The sequence below is a fragment of the Aquarana catesbeiana genome, linkage group LG03 (assembly GCF_042186555.1).
Source record: "Aquarana catesbeiana isolate 2022-GZ linkage group LG03, ASM4218655v1, whole genome shotgun sequence".
Classification (NCBI taxonomy): domain Eukaryota; kingdom Metazoa; phylum Chordata; class Amphibia; order Anura; family Ranidae; genus Aquarana; species Aquarana catesbeiana.
This window is the reverse complement of record NC_133326.1, coordinates 306,207,864-306,230,787: the sequence shown is the minus strand read 5'-3', so window position 1 is coordinate 306,230,787 and position 22,924 is coordinate 306,207,864. Positions and strand designations below refer to the sequence as shown.

The following is a 22,924-nucleotide window of genomic DNA, read 5'->3' as shown; positions in this document are numbered from 1 at the left end:
GTTACGCCTGGAGCCCGAGAGTTGATTAGAGCCTGTGTCTCGACGGACGACTCAGCCCAAGAAAGGGTAACCGAAACAAGGGGCTTATCCTTCTGGATAACTGGGGATGAAACAACGCCACCTAAGGTCTGTCTGTGACAGGACCTCAAAGTTCGGGCTTTCCCTGGACTGGTAGCACAAGATTTCAAAAGGTGACCTGCCTGGCCACAATAAAGGCACAATCTCTCCCTCCTCCTAAGGGTTCTCTCATCTGCAGAGAGACGCGTGAAGCAATAGTGCATGGGTTCATCTTCACTGACCGACTCGGTACCAGGAGGCATGGGAGGTGAGGGAGGCAAGGGTGGGAATGCAAAGCTCGGTGACAAATGTACAGGAGGCTTTCGCAAGCACTCCTTAAAAGAGAGCCTTTCTCTGAGTCTGGAGTCAATGAGGATGACAAAAGTGATCAACTTCTCCAGCTCAGTGGGTATATCTCCGGCTGCTATCTCATCTTTGATAGTATCCAAGAGACCATGAGAAAAAACAGCCACGAGGGTCTCATTGTTCCAAGCAACCTGTGCTGCCAATGCCATAATGGGCAACAGTTCTCGTACTCTATTTGACGGACATGAGGCACTTGGCAGCAGAAGCCAAGCATACGGGAACATCAAATACCTTTTTAAAAGGAGCAACAAACTCAGGGTAACTCAAGACAACAGGTTTTTGCGTCTCCCATAGAGGGTTTGCCCAGGCCAAGGCTCTCTCAGAAAGCAAAGATATCACAAAACCTACTTTGCTTCTGTCCGTGGGAAATGCCTGGGGCAGCATCTCAAAGTATATCTCAAACTAGTTGAGAAACCCTCTGTTTGGACTGGATCACCTCCAAATCGCTGGGGAAATGGAGCTGAACCAGACATACCTCTTATAGAGGCAATACTCTAGGTGGGTGCCTGCACAGAGACTGGAGCAGCAGCAGTGACGGCCTGCAACACAGGTTGTACCGGAGCAGTCACAGTGGGAGATTCCAGGTGAGCCATGCAACTCAGGAGCATTTGTAACGCCATGGCAAACTGGTCCATGCGGGGATCCTGCTCCTCCAATCTGGAAAAAATATTACCAACAAGTGGATTGACTGCATCTTCTGAATTCATGGCCTTCTTCTATTGTCAGAAACCATTAATCAGACAAAAGTACAGTTAAGTCACACTTGTTTAATAATAATAAAAAAAGGTAAACAGAGTAAACGTAGTCAAAACATAGCCAGAGTTCAGGAACCGAAACGGATAGTCAGACAAGCCAAAAGGTCAGGAAGCCAGAGAACAGCGTAGTAGAACAGCAAGCAGGATCTGGAGCCAGAAGGAATGTCAGCCAAACAAGTCTTTAACAGGAACACAGGAGAGCGTCTCTAGAGATGTGACCAAGGTGAAGGCAGAGATCATCTGGACTGGACGGCTTACGTAGGCAGGACTGATGAGTAGGGATGAGCCGAACACCCCCCTGTTCGGTTCGCACCAGAACTTGTGAACAGGCAAAAAATTCATTCGAACACGCGAACACAGTTAAAGTCTATGGGACACGAACATGAATAATCAAAAGTGCTAATTTTAAAGGCTTATATGCAAGTTATTGTCATAAAAAGTGTTTGGGGACCTGGGTCCTGCCCCAGGGGACATGGATCAATGCAAAAATTTTTTTTTTAAATGGCCGTTTTTTCGGGAGCAGTGATTTTAATAATGCTTAAAGTGAAACAATAAAAGTGTAATATCCCTTTAAATTTCGTACCTAGGGGGTGTCTATAGTATGCCTGTAAAGGGGCGCATGTTTCCTGTGTTTAGAACAGTCTGACAGCAAAATGACATTTCAAAGGAAAAAGTCATTTAAAACTACTCGCGGCTATTAATGAATTGCCGGTCCGACAATACACATACAAGTTCATTGATAAAACTGCATGGGAATTCCCCACAGGGGAACTCCGAACCAAAATTAAAAAAAAAATGACTTGGGGTCCCCCTAAATTCCATACCAGGCCCTTCAGGTCTGGTATGGATATTAAGGGGAACCCCAGCCAAAATTTAAAAAAAAAAAATGGCGTGGGGTCCCCCTCAAAATCTATACCAGACCCTTCAGGTCTGGTATGGATTTTAAGGGGAACCCCGTGCCAAAATTTTTTTAAAAAAATGGCGTGGGGTCCCCCCAAAAATCCATACCAGACCCTTATCCGAGCACGCAACCTGGCAGGCCACAGGAAAAGAGGGGGGACGAGAGAGCACCCCCCCTCCTGAACCATACCAGGCCACATGCCCTCAACATTGGGAGGGTGCTTTGGGGTAGCTCCCCAAAACACCTTCTCTCCATGTTGATGGGGACAAGGGTCTCATCCCCACAACCCTTGCCCGGTGGTTGTGGGGGTCTGCGGGCGGGGGGCTTATTGGAATCTGGACGCCCCCTTTAACAAGGGGACCCCCAGAACCCGGCCCTCCCCCCTGTGTGAAATGGTAAGGGGGTACAAAAGTACCCCTACCATTTCACAAAAAAACTGTCAAAAATGTTAAAAATAATAAGAGACAATTTTTGACAATTCCTTTATTTAAATGCTTCTTCTTTTTTCTTTCTTCTATCTTCTTTCTTCTATCTTCTATCTTCTATCTTCCTTCGGTTTCTTTCTCCATCTTCTTCTTCTGGTTCTTCTGGTTCTTCCTCCGGTGTTCTCATCCGGCATCTTCCTCTGCAGCGTCTTCTTATCTTCTTCTCCTCGGGCCGCTCCGCATCCATGATGGCATGGAGGGAGGCTCCCGCTGTGTGACGCTTCTCCTTTTCTGACGGTTCTTAAATAACGGGGGGCGGAGCCACCCGGTGACCCCGCCCCCCTCTGATGCACGGGGACTTCCCTGTGGCATTCCCCGTGACGTTAGAAGGGGGCAGGGTTACGTAACGAGTGACCCCGCCCCCCATCAGAACCATCAGAAGAGGAGGAGCGTCACACAGCGGGAGCCTCCCTCCATGCCATCATGGATGTGGAGCAGCTCGAGGAGAAGAAGATAAGAAGATGCCGTGGAGGAAGATGCCAGATGAGAACACCGGAGGAAGAACCAGAAGAACCAGAAGAACCAGAAGAAGAAGAAGATGGAGGAAGAAACCGAAGGAAGATAGAAGATAGAAGAAAGTAGATAGAAGATAGAAGAAAGAAGAAGCATTTAAATAAAGGAATTGTCAAAAACTGTCTCTTGTCATTTTTAACATTTTTGACAGTTTTTTTGTGAAATGGTAGGGGTACTTCCTTACCATTTCACACAGGGGGGAGGGCCAGGATCTGGGGGTCCCCTTGTTAAAGGGGGCTTTCAGATTCCAATAAGCCCCCCGCCTGAAGACCCCCACAACCACCGGGCAAGGGTTGTGGGGATGAGGCCCTTGTCCCCATCAACATGGGGACAAGGTGTTTTGGGGGGCTACCCCAAAGCACCCTCCCAATGTTGAGGGCATGTGGCCTGGTACGGTTCAGGAGGGGGGGCGCTCTCTCATCCCCCCCTCTTTTCCTGCGGCCTGCCAGGTTGCGTGCTGGGATAAGGGTCTGGTATCGATTTTTGGGGGGGACCCCACGCAGTTTTTTTTTAAAATTTTGGCGTGGGGTTCCCCTTAAAATCCATACCAGACCTGAAGACATACCAGACCTGAAGGGCCTGGTATGGAATTTAGGGGGACCCCCACGTCATTTTTTTTTTAAATTTTGGTTCAGGGTTCCCCTGTGGGGAATTCCCATGCCGTTTTTATCAATGAACTTTTATGTGTATTGTCGGACCGGCAATTCATTATAGCCGCGAGTAGTTTTAAATGACTTTTTTTCCTTTGAAATGTCATTTTGCTGTCAGACTGTTCTAAACACGGGAAACATGCGCCCCTTTACAGGCATACTATAGACACCCCCCAGGTACAAAATTTAAAGGAATACTACACTTTTATTGTTTCACTTTAAGCATTAATAAAATCACTGCTCCTGAAAAAATGGCCGTTTTTAAAACTTTTTTTGCATTGATCCATGTCCCCTGGGGCAGGACCCAGGTCCCCAACACTTTTTATGACAATACCATGAATATAAGCCTTTAAAATTAGCACTTTTGATTTCTCCCATAGACTTTTAAAGGGTGTTCCGCGGCATTCGAATTTGCCGCGAACACCCCAAATTGTTCGCTGTTTGGCGAACTGGCGAACTGCCGATGTTCGAGTCGAACATGAGTTTGACTCGAACTCAAATCTCATCCCTAATGAGCAGGATATCATCAACAGGTGAGTCACTGTGGAGAGAGAGGAGCTGGCAATTAGCTGACAGCTGAGCGGCCAGCTCAGAGAAGGAAGGGCTGAGCCCAGCCCTGACAATCACCCAGAGAAAGACATTTCCGGGAGCTGTAGGGCACGCCAACAGATGTCGACCAACATGGGACAACAATCAAGGTAGGTATAAATCAATGATAGTGGTTGGGTAGATGAGTGGGATCAGTCAATAAGGGCCTCTTGGAAAAATAATATAATAGATAAAATTGTGTAGATCAAAATTGTGCAAACTGGCCCAAATACATAGTTGGCCAGTAATAATTATTCAACAGTGACTTATTAAGAGCCCAACTACAAGGTTAAAAATAAGAATTGGGGAAGGTGAACAGAAAATTGCAGAAAAAAAAAAATGAAGTGAAATCAAAATAAACCTGTGTAGTGACTGTTGAAGGCTGAGATTGCCTCATTCTAGGATATAGATATACTAATATACACAATAGGATATACTGCAATATAATTTGCCAAATGCACAGTGACGCACAGAACTATATGGCATTAAACTCACACACAGGTAAATTACGTTAAATTTGCAGTAACAAACACAGAACTATATGGCGTTAAACTGGCAGTAATGCACACAAAACTATATGGCATTAAACTGGCTGTAACACACAGAGAACTATATGGCGTTAAACTGGCAGTAACGCACACAGAAGTAAATGGCATTAAACTTGCAGTAACGCACAAAACTATATGGCGTTAAACTTGCAGTAACGCACACAACGATATGGCGTTAAACTGGCAGTAATGCACACAGAACTATATGGCGTTAAACTGGCATTAATGCACACAGAACTATATGGCGTTAAACTGGCAGTAACACACATAAAACTATATGGTGTTAAACTGACAGTAATGCACACAAAAGTAAATGGCATTAAACTGGCAGTAACGCAATCAAATAGACGTGTTCAACCGTCACTACACTGACACTATATGAACTGTCCCTACTCTAGCTATACACTAATGTCAAGATTACTGACACAGTCTCACTACACTACACTGAAACTCTCTGAGCTGTCCCTACTCTAGCTGCACACTATGCAAATCTGAATGATGGTCCTCCTCACTACACTCACACTATCCCTAGACTGACACTATACTAATATTCTACACTGACAATCGAAGCTAAATAGCACAGTATAGCACACTAACTAATAGCATTGAACACAGCCCTCCACACCAAAATCACCCTGAAAATGGCTGCCATTGAAAGAATACTTTTATACTGTGGGGCGGGAATAAGCCATGATTGGATAAAGTCATGATGACAGTGTCCAACCATGACTCTGACAGTGCTCTGTGCCCTGAATGGCTGAAGCTTTCACTGCTTCAGCCAATCAGGGCTTGCAATGCACTGTTCAGCACCGCAATACATTGTGGACGGTTCGGGGGCCGAAGTAATGGTCAATCTACCCGTTTGTTCTGCTGTTCGCCGAACATTTGAACAATAAAAGTTCGACCCGAACTTATGCTCGGGTCGAACCGTTCGCCCATCCCTATTTGCAGAGACCTGCATTTTTTTGCACAAGAAAAACACAGATCTCTGCAACACACACATGAAACAATTGTTTTATATGTGTCTCATTAACACTAAAATGCTGGTGTGATGTGCAGAGCAGAGCTTTTGTAGCATATCTGCATTTTTCCGCACAGCTCTAAATATAAACTGAGCGAAAGTCCCAGATCCTATTCTACTGTCCATCAGTAAGGGTGGATGATAGAAGGGTTCTGATGGGGAGTGTTATAGGCTCTGATGAGGGGACATTGATGACGGGGCTGTAATAAGAGAACACTGATGATGAGGCTGTGATGAGGGGGAAGCTGATGAAGGGACACAGATGAGGGGGAACTGATGGGATGGCTAAGGGTAAGGGGGATTAGATGAGGGGAATACTGATGAGAGGAACACTGATGAGGGGGGTCTATTATGAGGGGAAAACTGATGAGGGGGCCCTGATGATGGGGATACTGATAAGGGGAGATATGATGAGGGAGCTCTGATGAGGGGGACACTGATAAGGGGACACTTTTGAGAGCACTCTAGTCTGGAGACACTGATGATGGGGTTATGATGAGTGGACATTGATGAGGGGGAGGTTCCTATGAGGGGAACAATGATAATGGTTTTGATGGAAGAACTCTGATGGGGACTAGAAAGAGGGGTTTTATAAGGACTGTAGTGTAAACAGATGCTCTGATGAGGACTATGATGTAAAGGGGAGCTATGATGTAAAGGGGCTCTGATAGGGAGTATGATGTGAATGGGTTTCTTATGGGGACTATAATGTAAAAGGAGGCTCTGATGGGGAGTATGATGTAAAGAGGTCTCTGATGGGGACTGTGATGTAAGGGGGCTCTGATGGGGACTAGGATGTAAAAGGCGGCTCTGATATAGGCTATGATGATGTAAGGAAGAGATCTGATTGGAAGTATGATATAAAGGGGTGTCTGATGTGGGCTATGATGTAAAGGGAGCTCTGATGGGGAATATGATGTAAGGGCCTGCTTTGATGGGAACTGTAAGTGAGGTTTTGCAATAACACTAGCAATAAACTGTTCAAAATACCCTCCTCCCCCTCTCACAGACAAGAACACATTTTCATGTGAAAAGATACTTTACCTGTAATTGTGTGCAGTTTACTTGAATAATTATGTTTTTGGTTTGCAACATCAGGAACCAATGTATTAACCAAGCTGTGCCCTCACATTTTGAACATTGTGTACAAAATGTACAATTATGGCGCTATTAAAATTTATTTATTGTCTTCTCAAAATATTAAGTATGAGAGTTAGCCCTTGGGGTTAGTACATTGTCTCAACGGGGAATATGATCACTCTCCAGCTCTTATCATACAAAACTCTCATAAGTTGTGACATGTATTAGCAGGATAATGAAAATTTAGCAAATAAATGTGTTAGCAAATAGTAAATGCAAAACATTACTGAACACCCCCCTCCCCATAAAGCCCCAAACAACCACAACAGAATCTAAAACATATAGTTGATTATCCCAATATAAGATGTTTTGGTTTCCCTTACAGGGAATATATCATATGAGGCTACAGAGGCTGAAAATGCTGAACACTTATAGCATGCATATTCAAGGTCGTTTACTCAAAAGACACAGCCAGGCAACTAGTATTTTCAAAATGAGGCCAGAAATGGCAGCCACATACTTCTTCCCTCACAGAGTCCCTCTAAGGTATTAGGCCTGGACCAGTATGACAATTATTCTTTGGCATTCCCAGAACAAATACCGGAAAACGCCAACACATACACACACATCTTATAGAATATAAAAAAGCATACTACAAAAGGCAAAGATTGGATAGATGTTTAACAGGGCAATTCTATGTACAGTAACTATATATTCACTTTACTATCTACATCATTTAAAGAAGTAATGCTTAAAATTGTGAGTCCCTAAAAGAGAGAATTCCAATAAAAAAATAAAATGAATAAACAATTACATCTTCTTTATATCAAGCACCAGTAAATACATTGAAATAATTGAAGGTCAATGCACAATGAACACAAAAAGTATTTAAAAATATGTTCATTTTAAAGTGGGGTTCAAGGTAGCATAGCCTGTCTTACCTGCTTCTTTTCTGTGAATAAAGTACTATTTGGGAAGATCTGTGTACTTCAACATTATGATTACCTAGGCTGTTTGTGATGAGAAGAATTTATTTTTTAATAATTAATTTTACAATGTACTTTTTCTATGCAGTTTGTTGAATATGTGGCCTCATTGTGGGACCACTCATTGCTGATTGTATTAAAGATTAACAGTTCACATGTTGTCTCTTCCAAGGGGATTAAACCTGATAAAAAGGGAGATCCAAGTGGAAAGTTTGCAGATGACTACTGGCCTGCTTCTAAAAAGATTTTGGGAGACATGAAGTTTTTGGACTCCTTAAAGGTAGTGTTAATCTTAAATTGTTGTTTGATACGGCTTTATAAATCATTTTAAGGTGTACCTCTAGCTAAACCTGTTTTAGTTATGTAACATATATATATAAATATGTTTACATGATACTGATATACAGTGAATCAAATCACAAAACACAAATCAAAGGCCCATGAAGTGCCAGTGAAACCTCTGTGTTGTGCTTTGTAAGCACAATCCTTACAGTGAATACACACCACCACAGTGTCATCAAAAAGCACTTACCGAATGAAAATCCTGGGAATGAGAGGCAGCTCCATTTTCCTTTTCACTCAATATATATACAATGCGTGGTGAACAGCACAGTCCTGAATCCCTGAGCACATCATCATTTGATGAAACACGCTGGAGCAGTGCCAGATGGGCTGAGGTCCTCACATATTGCAATTACTACAAATTGGAATTTGGAATATTTGTACGGATTAGAGCTATGGTACATTGACAGATGTGAGTATTTTTAATCTTTCATTTTAATAAATTAGTATTAACTGGTATACACTATTGGGGTATTTTGGTTTATCTTTCATATACAGTATATTGATCCTCGAAAGAGTTGGTGAAAGGTGTAGGAGTCTGTGATTGAACTTGGAGGAGATCATACTTGTGTTACTAAGCTGCATATGAGCACCCAAACTTTGGGGGGTCATTTGCCTCCGGTAAGCGCTCTTTCATGACACTGGTGGTGTGTATTCCCTAAGAGGATTGTGCTAACAAGAAAGAAGACAGAAATTAGTTTCTCTGGCACTCATGGGACTTTGATTTGTGTTTTGTGATTTACTGTATGCTATTATGATGCATTTCTCTATATGTGTTAAATGCACCGAGTGAAACACTTCTAGACACTAATTTCATTTTTAATATGATCACATATAGTTTATTTATTTAATAGAAATAGAGCTGCATATTTTTATTTTAGTTTGTTTTACACTGTGTATCACGTGTTGTGCAAGTACTTTTTCTGGGTCTTTAACACAGCCCTACTATTTTAACCACTTTAGCCCCGGAAGATTTGGCTGCTGAATGACCAGGCCATTTTTTGAGATGTCGCTTTAACTGACAATTGCACGATCATGCAATGCTGTACCCAAACAAAATTGACGTCCTTTTTTTCCCAAAATAAAGCTTTCTTTTGGTGGTATTTGATCACCTCTGCGGTTTTTATTTTTTGCGTTCTAAACAAAAGAAGAACGTTAATTTTGAAAAAAACACAGTATCTTTTACTTGTTGCTAAAATAAATATCCCAAATTTAAAAAAAAGAAAACGAATGAATCCGCGCAGAGGAATAAGTACCAGCTTAAACTTTAAAATAAAAGCTAGTAAATGGAACTGCTGCCTCTACCAATTACTACCACTAGGTGGAGTAAAGCATTGAAAAAAGAGAAAACAAAGTAGATGTGGTGCTGTTCTATTCAAATGTGCACGCTCCAGATGACGTTAGAGTGACGAAACGCGTAGGACGGAGTCAGCATACATCCTTGCATCACTTCCGGCTACAGGTGCTAGTGTCAGCAACAAATGCTTTTACTGTTCTATTGAATGTGAGTACCGTTCTACATCTTTTTACAATAAACAGTTTGATACAATTGGGTTCCCTCTCTCTTTTATGGCATTTGGTATATGATGGGATTTCTTTTGGACCACCAAGGATGGAACAAACTCTAGAGTGTTACACAGTGGCATATACTGTGAATGTCTCAGACCCCAGGAGGGGGAGAAATTTCTGGTGAGTGCATCCACAATAGGAGCATGAATAAGGCACGCATGGTGTGATCACCTATTGGAAAGTGAACTAGATCAAGCGTTGTTATCTTCACTGGTACAAGAGCACTTTATTGTCTTTAACCATCGAACCACATTGTATTTTTTGGATTATCATTAACCCATTGGATTGCATTGTCACTTGGTTTGGTATCATATTTTGGTACCTCTATTTAGTTTTATATGCATATTTTTACACAATATTTTTTGGATCATCGATTTGCACTATTTTGAATAATTATTGATTATTGGTTAACAGTGTCAATTCATTTTGGCACATTCATATAATTTTTAATAACACGTATATGGTTTATTTATATGAAAACTATATACATTTTAAGCAGCAGCTTATGTACATTCAAATGAGCACTATCACTCACACCTAATTGGGTTTTAAATTGGAATCACCTATCACCAGGTGTACATTAGAATAGAACAGTGCCACATTCACTTTGTTTTCTCTTTTTTCAAATTTAAAAAAAAACAAACTCATTTTTTTCCTCAGTTTAGGCCGATATGTATTCTTCTATATATTTTTGGTAAGAAAAAAATCACAATAAACGTATATTGATCGGTTTTCGCAAAAGTTATAGCGTCTATAAAATAGGGGATAGATCTATGGAATTTGTATTATAATTTTTTTTTTACTGGTAATGGCGGCGATCAGCATTTTTTATCAGGACTGTGATATTGCAGCAGACAAATCGGACACTTTTGACACATTTTGTCAGCTATCAGTGCTATAAAAATGCACTGATTACAGTATAAATGACACTGGCAGGGAAGGGGTTAACACTAGGGGGCAATCAAGGGGTTAACTGTGTTCCCTAGGTGTATTCTAACTGTAGGGGGATGGGACTGACTAGGGGAAGAGAGAGATCGGTGTTCATAGAGATCGGTGTTCATACTTAATATGAACACACAATCTGTCTCCACTCCCCTGAGAACCGGGATTTGTGTGTTTTACACACACATCCCCAGTCTCGTTCTGTAATGAGCAATTGCGGGTGCCCAGTGACACGCTTCAGGCACACACATGCCACCAGAGGCATCTTAAAGAGCTGATGTACAGCTACGATGGCTCGCACAGGGGAGCCAACCTGCTGCAGTAGAACTGTGGCGGCTGGTCTGGAAGCAATTAAACCTGTTTTAGTTATAAATATAGTGGGAAGGGCTACAACCTCTGAATGGTTGCTGTCATCTCCTACAATAAAGCAGGCAGCAATACCATTTTTTAAGCAGGATGGGGAAAGATTAGAACCCCGTTGTTTTTTACTACTGTTGCCTATGTCACTATTGGACTACTAGTAGTACTTGAAATACTGTTAGGGATAGCTTTTTTTTGTAAAATCTTTATTTAGCAACATTTTAGTGGAAAACTACAGACATTATAGATATACAGAACAAAACATGTAGAGACTGTACCTTGATACAGGCCAGTGATACATAATTGAGTCTATTCTAGACTCAAGGTGACAGCACAACTAGTGGTCAATAATCAACACCCTGAATCAGGATGACCAAGGGATGGGAGTCTGGTCAGGTGCCAGTTTTATCCCACCCGAGGTGCTAAATGATCAGGAGGGCAGGGGGGGCACCTCCCCCAGCGGCGGCCCGAGTAGAGGGGGGCTATTCACCTCCATCAACCTCACCTGACCCACCACTCCAGGAGAGGGGGCGCCCCCCCAGTCCCCCGCCACCAGGAGGCGGAAATAAAAGCCCACCCCAGTAAGGCGAGGTTACCTCCTGCCAGTTTTGAGTGTTTTAGCGTCTTCAGGGCTATTCTGGGTTTCCATGCAGTCTACACAAATCCAGTTAGTGTATTAATCTGAGAGAAGAAGTTTCTAGGCAGGGGGATTGGTATCATTTGTAGAAAAAAAAGTATGCGGGGCAAAATATTCATTTTTATTATGTTAATGAGGCCTATCCATGTAAAAGCAGTCTTGGTCCAGTGGGAGAGATCTTTTTTAATTGTGTTAAGTAAGGGGGGAAGTTTGCGGCATAGAGGGTATCAAAATGGTCCGTTAATTGAATACCTAAGTATCAAATGGAAGGCTTGGCCCAGGTGAAAGGAAAGGCGGCTTGTAGGCTGCTTGTCAGTGAGAGGTCAAGTGGACAGGTAAAATTTCCAATTTAGAGAAATTAATTTTGAAATTAGAAAGCGACCTGAATTTCTTTAGTTCTCTCATCAGGACTGGCAGTGAGATCAGGGGTCTGAGAGGTGGAATAGCACGTCGTCCACATATGCCGACAGTTTGTGCTCAGTGTTTCCAACCCTTAAGCCCCTTATGTCCGCATTCGCTCTTACAGTACATAGCAATGGCTCAAGAACTATAGCGAAGAGGAGGGGAGAAAAGGAGCATCCCTGTCTCGTGCCATTCCGAATCGGGAACTGGGAGGGGAGCACTCCATTCACTTTGACCTGAGCACAGGGAGTGGAGTAAAGGGCCAAAATAGAGGTCAGCATGCGCATTCTCAGCCCTAAAGCCTCCAATACCGCTTTGAGGTACGACCATTTGACCTGGTCTAAAGCCTTTTTGGCATCGGTGGAAAGGATTATGTAAGGTTTAGGGTCAGGGCCGGTGCGGGCCCAGTGAATGAGTTGGATGCTCTAATGGAATTGTCCCTCGCCTCTCTCTCCTTGATAAACCCCGTTTCGACATTAAGGAGGGATATGGGACGGTAGCTTTGGGGGATCATCGGATCTTTACCCTCTTTTGGCTGCACCGTAATGTGTGCCAAAAGCGCCCCAGAGGGGATGGGAGTCCCTTCCTCAATGGAGTTAAAGTAAGTGCACATGTGGGGTACTAAGAAGGGTTGAAAAGTTTTATACTATGACCCGGTATACCCATCCGGTCCGGGGCTCTTCCCTTTGGGAAGGGATTTCACTATCAACTCAATCTCCCCAGAGGAAATCGGTAGTTCGAGGTCGATACATTGATCAACACTCAAAGGTGGGACGCCAGCTGAGGCTAAATAATCTTGGATGGCAGCAGACCTGGGTGTTTGAGCATCTAGAGGGTAATCAGGAGCCAGGTTATAAAGTCATGTGTAATAGTCCTGAAACCCTGAGGCAATTTTAGAGGACTGGACCAAAATGTCGCCAAATGGAGAGCGGAGTTTTTGTATATAAGTCTGAGCATGCTTCTTACGAAGGGCCCTTGCAAGCATATGGCCGTACTTATTGCCATGCTCATAATATTTGTGCGACAAGTGCCTGGCTTGTTTGCGTGTCTGCCGATCCAGCAAACGTAAAAACAAGTTTCTCAAGTCAGTCAACCTCTGCAGTGCCTCAGGGCCCCCATTTTGTTTATGTTTAAGTTCTGCTTCCTGAAGAGCGGCCAGCAACCTGTCAAAATCTGCCTGAAGCATCTTTTTAAGTTTGGCACACAAGGATATTAACTCCCCTCTGACTACTGCCTTGTGGCCCTCCCACACCATGCCCACACTGAGGTCGTCAGTGACATTTTCTCTGAAATAATTTGTGATGACCTCCAACACTTTGGCAACCGCCGCTGTATCATCCAACAGGTTTTCATTCAGCCTCCACGTCCAAGCCCCACGAGAGCTGGATGGGAGTATGAGGGTCATCCCTATTGGTGCGTGATCAGATAGCGTAATATTCCCGACGGACGCAGACTGCAGGAGCTCCAGTGTGGGGCGGTCAACATATATATGATCTATGCAGGTATATACATCATGGACAGCTGAGTGATAGCTGAAGTCTCTCTCCACAGGGTGGAGGACCCTCCAACTATCAAGTAGCAAGTGAGATTAAAAGGACTTTTGGAAATGCTTAAGAAAGGTGTAAGAGTATGAATGGCTAGTGCTAGAGGTGTCTTTTAAAGGGTCCGGGCTAACATTAAAGTCGCCCCCTAGGATAACAAATCCTTCCTTAAATTCTGCTAACAGTTCGAGGGTATTGTCTATGAAAGTAAGTTGGTTAGAGTTAGGTGCATAGATCGAGGCGAATGTGTACCTTCACCCCGCTATGATACCTTTCAGGAAAATGTAGTGGCCCTGTGGGTCTATTTTGCTATCTGAAAGCTGGAAAGGACAGGTCCTGTGAATCGCAATCGTAGTGCCTTTAGATTTAGAGGTAGGGGAGGTACTGTGGAACCATTGATTGAATAAGTGGGTCGGTAATCTTGGCAAGGAATGATGGGTAAAATGGGTTTCTTGTAAGAAGACCACTTGGGCCTTTAATTGCTTAAGTTCCCACCATAATTTATTTCTTTTCCCAGGGGAGCAGAGGCCTCGTATGTTATAAGATATTACCTTAAGTGTAGACATGAGGGGTCAGGTAGCAGGAAGGTTGTCGAATAATCCAATTCGCCCGGCGCAGGATCTGAAGCGATGAAGTGCTCCTGGGAAAGGAAGGGGAGGAAGGATAAGGGGGAGGAAGAGAGAAAAGCAAGTGAAGAAAGAGCACAGAGAGTTAACTGTTAGAGTAAACAAAACATAGTAACATAGCATTAGCAGTGTCGGTAAGCAAAACATCTATATGCTGGGTGTGAGGTCTTCCCCAATAAAGGGGGGGCCCCAAACCTCAACCTATTGTCCCAATTGGGGACTATACCCAATAATGGGTGGCCTACGTGGGGGAACTTGAGCCGACGCACGGGGGGAGACAGGAAGCCCTGTCTCTGACCACCGTATCTTATAGGGTGTTGGGAGTTGGAAAGGGGGATATGATCTGTAGGGAAAAGCGAAAGTTCGCTAACTCCTATTAGGGGCCAAAGTGAAAAAATAAAGGAGCTCTATCCACGTTCCGGATATGGTCTGCAAAGTTCAGCTGCCTGGGGTCTGGAGGTAACAGTGAAGCTATCTCCGAAGGATCAGGGCTCTAACAAGGGCAGTACCAAAGTTCAGACCGGAGTATCACGTCTCCCGGGTCAGGCTTAATAAAAGGGGAGAATGACAAAATGTAGGTGCAGGATCTTCTCCAATCAGAAATAGGGAGAGTCAGTGGTCACCGTATGGACACAGAAGGATCACAGCTTCAGTCCCGAGTAGTGGAAGGGCCCACTAGAGGGTCTCAATTTTGATGTTGTCTGTCCCTCTTGAGATTCTTGCATGTAGCCGTTGACCACTGAGGGGGAAGCTTAATCCCAGGAGCGTTGGATGGACCCCTCCAATCTGGAAAGTCCACGGGATCTAGACCAAGGGAGGAAAGAAAATGTGGGAGGTCATCTTTGTTGCGTAATGTGACTTGCCTTCCATCCTTAGTCACTTGCAAGAAAAAGGGAAAGCCCCAGCGGTATGGTAAACCAGCTTCCTGGATCGCCATCAGGAGGGGGCGGAGAGCTCTGAGCTGCATGAGGGTGCGCTTGGATATGTCTTGATAAAAAAATAAATGTGCACCATCAAAATCATAAAAGGGCTTGTTGCGCATTTTTTGCATAATGCGGCCCTTTAGGGTGTATTTGTGGAGTTTACAGATTATGTCTCTGGGGTTGTCCATGTCTTGAGATGGAGGTCTTAATGCTCTATGCACCTGATCAATTTCTATGGGAGCTAAAGCTGATAGGCCCAATATGTCTCTAAAGATATCCGTCAGCGTGGGAATGATATCCCTTGAGGCTGTGGCTTCTGGCAGTCCCCGAATCCTAATATTAGCCCTCCTGCTGCGATTTTCAGCATCATCAAGTTGACACAGTAGAGTTTCAATCTGCTGGTTCTGCCTTTGACATTTAGATTGCAGCAGAGCAATAGCGGGGAGAACCTCCTCCAGATTTTCCTCTATGGATTCCACCCTGTTACCCAAATGGGAAGTGTCAGCCTTTAATTGGGCGATATCCTCTGTGAAAGCTTTCTCCACCCTGCATGTAAAGCGTTCCAGATCCTCTTTAATGGGCAGGGACATAATATGGCGCCTGATGTCTTCATCACTGAGGTAGTCAGAAACCTCAGAGCGACCATCTAGTGAAGCAGGGGACAGGGGGCCGAATCACTCAATGACCCTAGGGATGGAACCGGGGATGCTGGGGAAGCTGTCCCTTTCGGCGCCTGGACCGTGGCCGCTGCTGGCTGGGATGATTTGGCTGCTTTCTGGGCCTTCCCTGTCAGCACCATCTTGGAGGCCTCACAGTCTTGTCCTCGGGTCCCAGGGAAGTAGGAATCCAGCTGTCCCTGCCTCGATCTGTCGGTCCTTGCCGGTTGGGAGGACTGCCGCGGTCGTTGTGACATGGGGGAGTCTGTAAATGTGAGTATCCCCCATTTTTTATCTGATTGTGTGTGGCGGTGGAGTGGAGCTGAGGCAATGCACGTCCTCACTCCTCCATAGCTAGGACATGCCCCTGTTAGGGATAGCTTTTAACTGTAGTCCCTGAAGCATATAAGAAGACAGCTTATGATTCATCTTAGCAGCAACCACTTAAAACTGAAATATTAATTCTGGGTGAAGTTGTATTTCAGGATATTTGTGAAATATCCAAATGTTTATAAATGATGTGCATAATTTTGATGGTTTTAATACTTTCTTGCTATGTTATTTTTAAAATTTTCATCCACTTTTATTGAAAAAATGCTGGAAGGTATTAGGTTTTATGATTAATTAAGCTATGGGTCTGGGACTATGCTGAAAGAATGAGCCGGGATCATTCTCGACTTGAGAGGTTTGATAAAACCCAAAAGTTAATTAAGAATTAATTGGAGATATGCAAAGAAACCCTGACATGTCACTGGTCTTTGATAGATAAGTTGGATCGCTGTGCTCATGTGGTTAGAAACTCTAGCACAATTTAAACGTCTATGAAAAGTAAGTTAGATAAAGTAAGAAAGAGAAAATGATTCCCAAAGATGTGCCCTGTACGAAATACATGCCCATTAGCTGGGCAATGATTTGTGTTGGGATTTCAGTGTCAATCTAATATTACACTCCATGGAAAACTTAAAAACATGGCAACATTTAAAATCTGCATCATTTTATCTTCATGGAACATTCACATTCATTGCAGTTTAGTAGTAAAGTGGACCTTGTGTGAAAATGACCTGTCATCTTATCCTGCAGCTTCCCCCCTCCATGTAAAAATACTTAGTGAAAACAAAAAAGACACAATTTGGAAGGAGAAAAAACTCACCTTACACCTAACTTTTTACCACCTCCTGTACATACCAGAATCCAGTTGCATCACTTTGCTTCATTACAGGGTCCTGGGAAAGCTGAGCATACCAAAGCTCACAAGAAAAAGTTTTAACACTATGCAGGAGCTAATGGGATTTCAGATCCTCAGCCTATCCAAGAATGCTCAAAGAGAGTTCAGTGATGTCACCCTCCTGTGCACTGGAAATAGAGCGTAAAGATGATTTTCTTCTATTTTTTTGCGTAATTCATTGGTTTTACTTAAAGTGGTTGCAAAGGCAAAAGGTTTTTTTATCTTAATGCATTCTATGCATTAAGATAAAAAACCTTTTGTGTGCAGCAGCCCCCCTCAGCCCCCCTAATACTTACCTGAGCTCCTTCTTGATCCAGTAATGTTGCACGAGAGACACAAGGCACGGGGATCTTCCTCCTGATTGGCTGAGACACAGCAGCAGTCGCCATTGGCTCCTGCTGCTGTCAATCAAAGTAAATGAGCCAATGAGGACAGAGAGGGGATGGGGTTGAGCCATGGCTCCATGTTTGAATGGGCACACAAAGCGGCAGTTCAGATGCTTGCTGTGGGGGCACTCGGCAGGAGGGAAGGGCCAGGAGCCCCAGTGAGGGGCTCGAGAAGAGGAGGATCCAGGTTGCTCTGTGCAAAACCACTGCACAGGACAGGTAAGTATAACATGTTTGTTATTTTTAAATGAAAAAAAACAAGACTTTAAGATCACTTTAAGGATCTTTTGGTGTATGGCATCTGGTCCAGGTGCTTTATTAAACTTCATGCTGTCTAATTTTTTCTGGACCATATCAATTTTGAGCCATTGTGGATCATTTGGGGCTGTGCCAATACCATCCCCATTATGGACATGAACTTCCCTATCCTCCTTTGTATGTACAGAGCTGACGAAGGTATTTAGTAAATTTGCCTTCTCTTTGACCAGTCACTAACTCTAGATTATTTTCACAGGTCCTGCATCCTATTGGCAGAGAACAAAAGGTCTCTTGTTACCAACTGTGAAAACAGTAGCTCTATGTGTTGTCAAAACCACAAGCTTATGTAATTGAGAATTTTAACAAATTAAATACCCATTCATTAAACAATTTTTACTTTTGAAGAGATGTTTTGGCACCTAGTATAGACTTTTTGAATGGTTGATTTATACAAGTTCTTCTTTTACTGCAAAGTTACTGAAAACCATTAAAACAATAATAGCTAATTGTGAAGAATCTGCCACATCGATAGATGTGTCAAGCTGAAGCAAAAAATAGCATGCAGTCAAGCCTTGTTTCAGTTGTGAAATTATGTCATCTGACATGATTGCAACTCATCTTGTAACTGTTCTAGCAAAAAGCTGAAGGGAATATTTTGCAGATAGTATTTCAGACAGTTTGGGCATGATCAAATGGCAAATAAATAGCTTCTAAAAACGCTTCCTTAATCACCTCACCATCATCAAATGGTTTACTCTATTATTCTACTTTCTGTTTTCTGAACCACTTTACACATATAGAGCTTTCCTTTAGTGGTATTTGATCATGACTGGCTTTTTATTTTTTGCGAAATATTTTGCGAAATTTGAAAAAATAACAAAACATATTTTTACTATATCCAATTAAAAAAAAATCTAAATTTCTTCATAAGTTTAGGCCAAAATGTATTCCGCTACATGTCTTTGGTAAAAAAAAAACAATAAGTACAATAAGTATATATTGATTGGTTTGCGTAAAAGTTATAGTGTTTACAAATGAAGGAATATATACTGGATTTTTTGTATACTAGTAATGGTGGCGATCAGTGACTTATAGTGGGACTGCGATAGTGCAGTGGGAAATCTGACACTAACTGACACTGGGGGGAATTGATTAACTGACAGCGACATCACCAGTGACACTAATACAGTGATCAGTGCTAATATTATACACTGTCACTGTACTAATAACACTGACTGGGAATTGATTAACATTTAGGGGCAATCAAGGAGTTAACTGTGTGCCTACAATGTTTACTGTGTTAACTGTGTATTGTTCTTACTGAGCGATGTGCTGGTATTTACTCCCTGTTTAGCAGGGAGGGAAAAAATGGCACATTGCCACTGTCTGTAGAGAGCTCTGTGTTGTTTACCAACACAGAGCTCTCTTCTGTCTTTCGCTCAGCCAATCCGCAGGTTTCAGCCATAAATCATTGGCTGGGACCCGCTGATAATCTTGTGCTGGAGTGAATGCCAGCATAGCCGGGGTGGCGAGCGCACATGAGTGCTCCTCCTATTTGGAAGTGGTGGATCACATACATATACGTGATCCAGTGCAGCAGGGCTACTCTGCCACAGTAAATCCGAGTGGTCCGCAAGCAATTAAAGTCAACTTTCAGTGCAAAGTGTGTATTAGGGATGAGCTGTTGGTTTGCTTTAAACCTAAGTTTGGACCAAACTTTCACTGCTTGGTTGATCGGATTCATTTGACAGGACTTACTTTGCCAAACATCCCATAATGAATTATGAGCAACTGTCATTGGCCAAAGTTTTTGATCTACCCATCAAAGAAAGTGGCAACTCTTTCCATGAATGTATTTCCTGAAGGATTTTAAAATAACTGGTATAATATTCAGATTATATAAATTGAATACATTCCCAGAGAATTTTATACTAAAATCAAGAATGAGCATCAAAAAAGTGTGTACACATATAAATTGTGTAGAAGTGGTGAACACACAAGAAACAGTGTATATATATATGGAAAAGGTAGCTGAGTTGCGTAGATGAGCATATAAACAATCGGCTAAAATATAATAATATTTATTGAGAAACAATATAAAAAGATATAAACAATACAGATATAGACATATAATTATCCAGTAGTGACATCCAAAATTCGTGCGTGACTAGAGCCAACATGTTTCGCAAAAGGAATTTCGCTTCATCAGGGCTAGACACGATGCAGTTAATGCATTTACACTGTGTAAACAATAAACAGTTTTAGGTCATAAAGTAAAATATCAGATCCTAACAGGTATCAATTATAACAGAAAATCGCTCACCTACTATAATTCCGAGACTAGAGATTAAAATCACCATTCAATAGACAACACCCGCAAAGCCGGCCGGTATGAAATGTCACTGGGTGCCAGATCCCAGAGAGACAGTGCCAGTAGGAGACCTGGGCCATACATTCAGGGTATTGTGCGTAGGGAACCACTGCTGAAATTAAAAACAGTACACCCATAAGAAACACCAAGGGTCAATGGTAGATCAAGCTACACTGTCAGTAGTTAATCAGTGACAGAGCTGTAGTATCCAATATATTATGCCCAATATTAGTGTGTTAAGTATTAGTTATAGTGTTGATAATGCAGGGGCCCAGCACAACGTTCCCTTTAAGATTAAGTACATATATGTATATACCCACAAGGCAAAGGCCAAAAATGCACAGCAGGAAGCAAAAACATAAAGCTAAAACAAAAACAAAAGCTAAGAACATGGGTCACCCCCAGGGTCAAAACCTAACTCCGTATGAGAGTAAAGGAATGGTATATCCGAAATAAACAAACTTACCCTTAAAGGTTGAGATATAGCGAGACGGGGGGGCCCGGGGGGAAGAAAAAGACAAAGCCCGCAAGGATATTTCCTAGTAAGGATTCGGGCGTCCGCCCGTTTGCGATGGATGGCCGCAAGATGTGTCAGACAGACAGCATCAGTGCCTCCATCTTTAAATACTATGGCCCCACCGGAAGCAATAAGGTCAGCGGTGACCTCCGGCATTGCCACCGGTCCGGAAGTCCCTGTCATATTGCGCGCGCACCCGGAGAGCGGACGCAGCCGCGTTCCACCTAACGTGGTGCGCACGCATTGCCCATATTACGCCATTGGCGTGATGGGCAGCTGGGGGCGGAAAGAGAGGGAGCTCCACCCCCTGGGCAGGGACAACCGAGTCCTCCTACTACAAAGCAATCATAGCCGGCCAACAGCGGAGGTGCTAAGGAATGGTGCAAGACAAAAAAGAAAAAACAGCAAATGATAAAAAATACATACATACATACCGGTCCAAAGGGACCGGATATCTTACATTAGTAATAGACATATGCTTTAACAACAGCAAAGTACAATATGCACAAAGAAGTTTTTCATACATATGCATGGAAGAGCAATTATTAGAAAAGTAAGAAACAATAGAGAAATGAAAGAAACAATATGATCAGTTTACTTATTGAGTTTGTCCTTAATGGGAGATAGTGTCACTTAGTGGACCTGGCCAGTAAAGTGTCACTCGATAAAAGCCCATTAGTTAAGTAACAAGTCTAAAATTCACCTATTACAGTTGTTGGTAAACTACAAGTGTGGATGATTATAAATTACATAGATATATGTGATATTGTGTACCTCAATGGCAGGTAAGGATAGGCGTAAGCCTTCTTACAGTAACAAAAGACAGAGCAGTAATGGATATCACATCTCTAATTCCGCTTGTGAATTAGACGGATGGGTATTATTAAAACACGATATAATAAATGATACATATGCTCAGTGTTGATAGGAGTGTATGATGTCATAGAAAGGGGTTGAATGCAAGTGCAGTGTTGAGGCCAGGTGGACTGGTTGCCCGTTGGTTATATATCCACCTGGCCTCACGCTGCAGAATCATTTTATCAACATTCCCGCCCCTCTCTGGCTCAGGTATAACCTCAAGGGCGAAGAAGGACACGAAATTAGGATCGTAACTATGTCGTAGGCCCACATGTTTGCAGATAGGAGTATACAGTAGCCCTGCATCCAAGTAGTACAGGTGGTCCTGTATCCTCCTAGCGAATGGGCGTTTAGTTTTACCTATATAAAAGGCACCACAACGGCACATGGCTAGGTACACAATGCCCGTTGTGGTGCAATCGGCGTATCCTTTTAGTTTATGGAAGCCTCCTCTCGGGAGGGGACAACCACGGCCCTCCCTGATCCATGGGCAGAATTGACAGTGTCCACATCTAAAAGTGCCGCTCCCGCCCTCTGCTCCTGCCAATGATATTGAAGATTGTAGATGACTGTGGACAATCGCATCTCTAATGGAACGTGATCTCCTATAAGTAATTTGTGGCACACTGGCCACATATTTCGAGATGATTGGATCCTCAGATAGAAAATGCCAATTGTTACTAATCAGGCTTCGAATCTCCTGTTGTTGTGTTGTAAATGTGGTGATTAATTTGATAGTGGGGTGTGGGTCTCTCACCTTCTGTTTGAAAATGAGAGTGTCACGTGGATTAAGTTTCGCCCTTTGGTAGGCCCTTTTTAAAACTTTTTTACTATACCCTCGTTTGAGTAAACGGCATATAGGGCTTGCGCCTCTCTCTCAAAGTCCTCATCTCTAGCACAGTTTCGTCGAGTTCGGAGGTACTGACTGTAGGGTATGCTGCCCATCACGCCAATGGCGTAATATGGGCAATGCGTGCGCACCACGTTAGGTGGAACGCGGCTGCGTCCGCTCTCCGGGTGCGCGCGCAATATGACAGGGACTTCCGGACCGGTGGCAATGCCGGAGGTCACCGCTGACCTTATTGCTTCCGGTGGGGCCATAGTATTTAAAGATGGAGGCACTGATGCTGTCTGTCTGACACATCTTGCGGCCATCCATCGCAAACGGGCGGACGCCCGAATCCTTACTAGGAAATATCCTTGCGGGCTTTGTCTTTTTCTTCCCCCCGGGCCCCCCCGTCTCGCTATATCTCAACCTTTAAGGGTAAGTTTGTTTATTTCGGATATACCATTCCTTTACTCTCATACGGAGTTAGGTTTTGACCCTGGGGGTGACCCATGTTCTTAGCTTTTGTTTTTGT

General features: G+C 43.2%; 1 protein-coding gene across 1 annotated transcript in view; it reads left to right on the top strand.

The window, feature by feature from the left end:
- LOC141133958 (dynein axonemal heavy chain 3-like) overlaps positions 1-22,924 on the top strand; it is a 3,453,856-nt gene that overhangs the window by 2,588,143 nt on the left and 842,789 nt on the right. Inside the window, exon 56 of the mRNA XM_073623563.1 lies at positions 8,123-8,230. Coding sequence (XP_073479664.1) covers positions 8,123-8,230 — 108 coding nt within the window. The remainder of the gene's footprint in view (positions 1-8,122; positions 8,231-22,924) is intronic.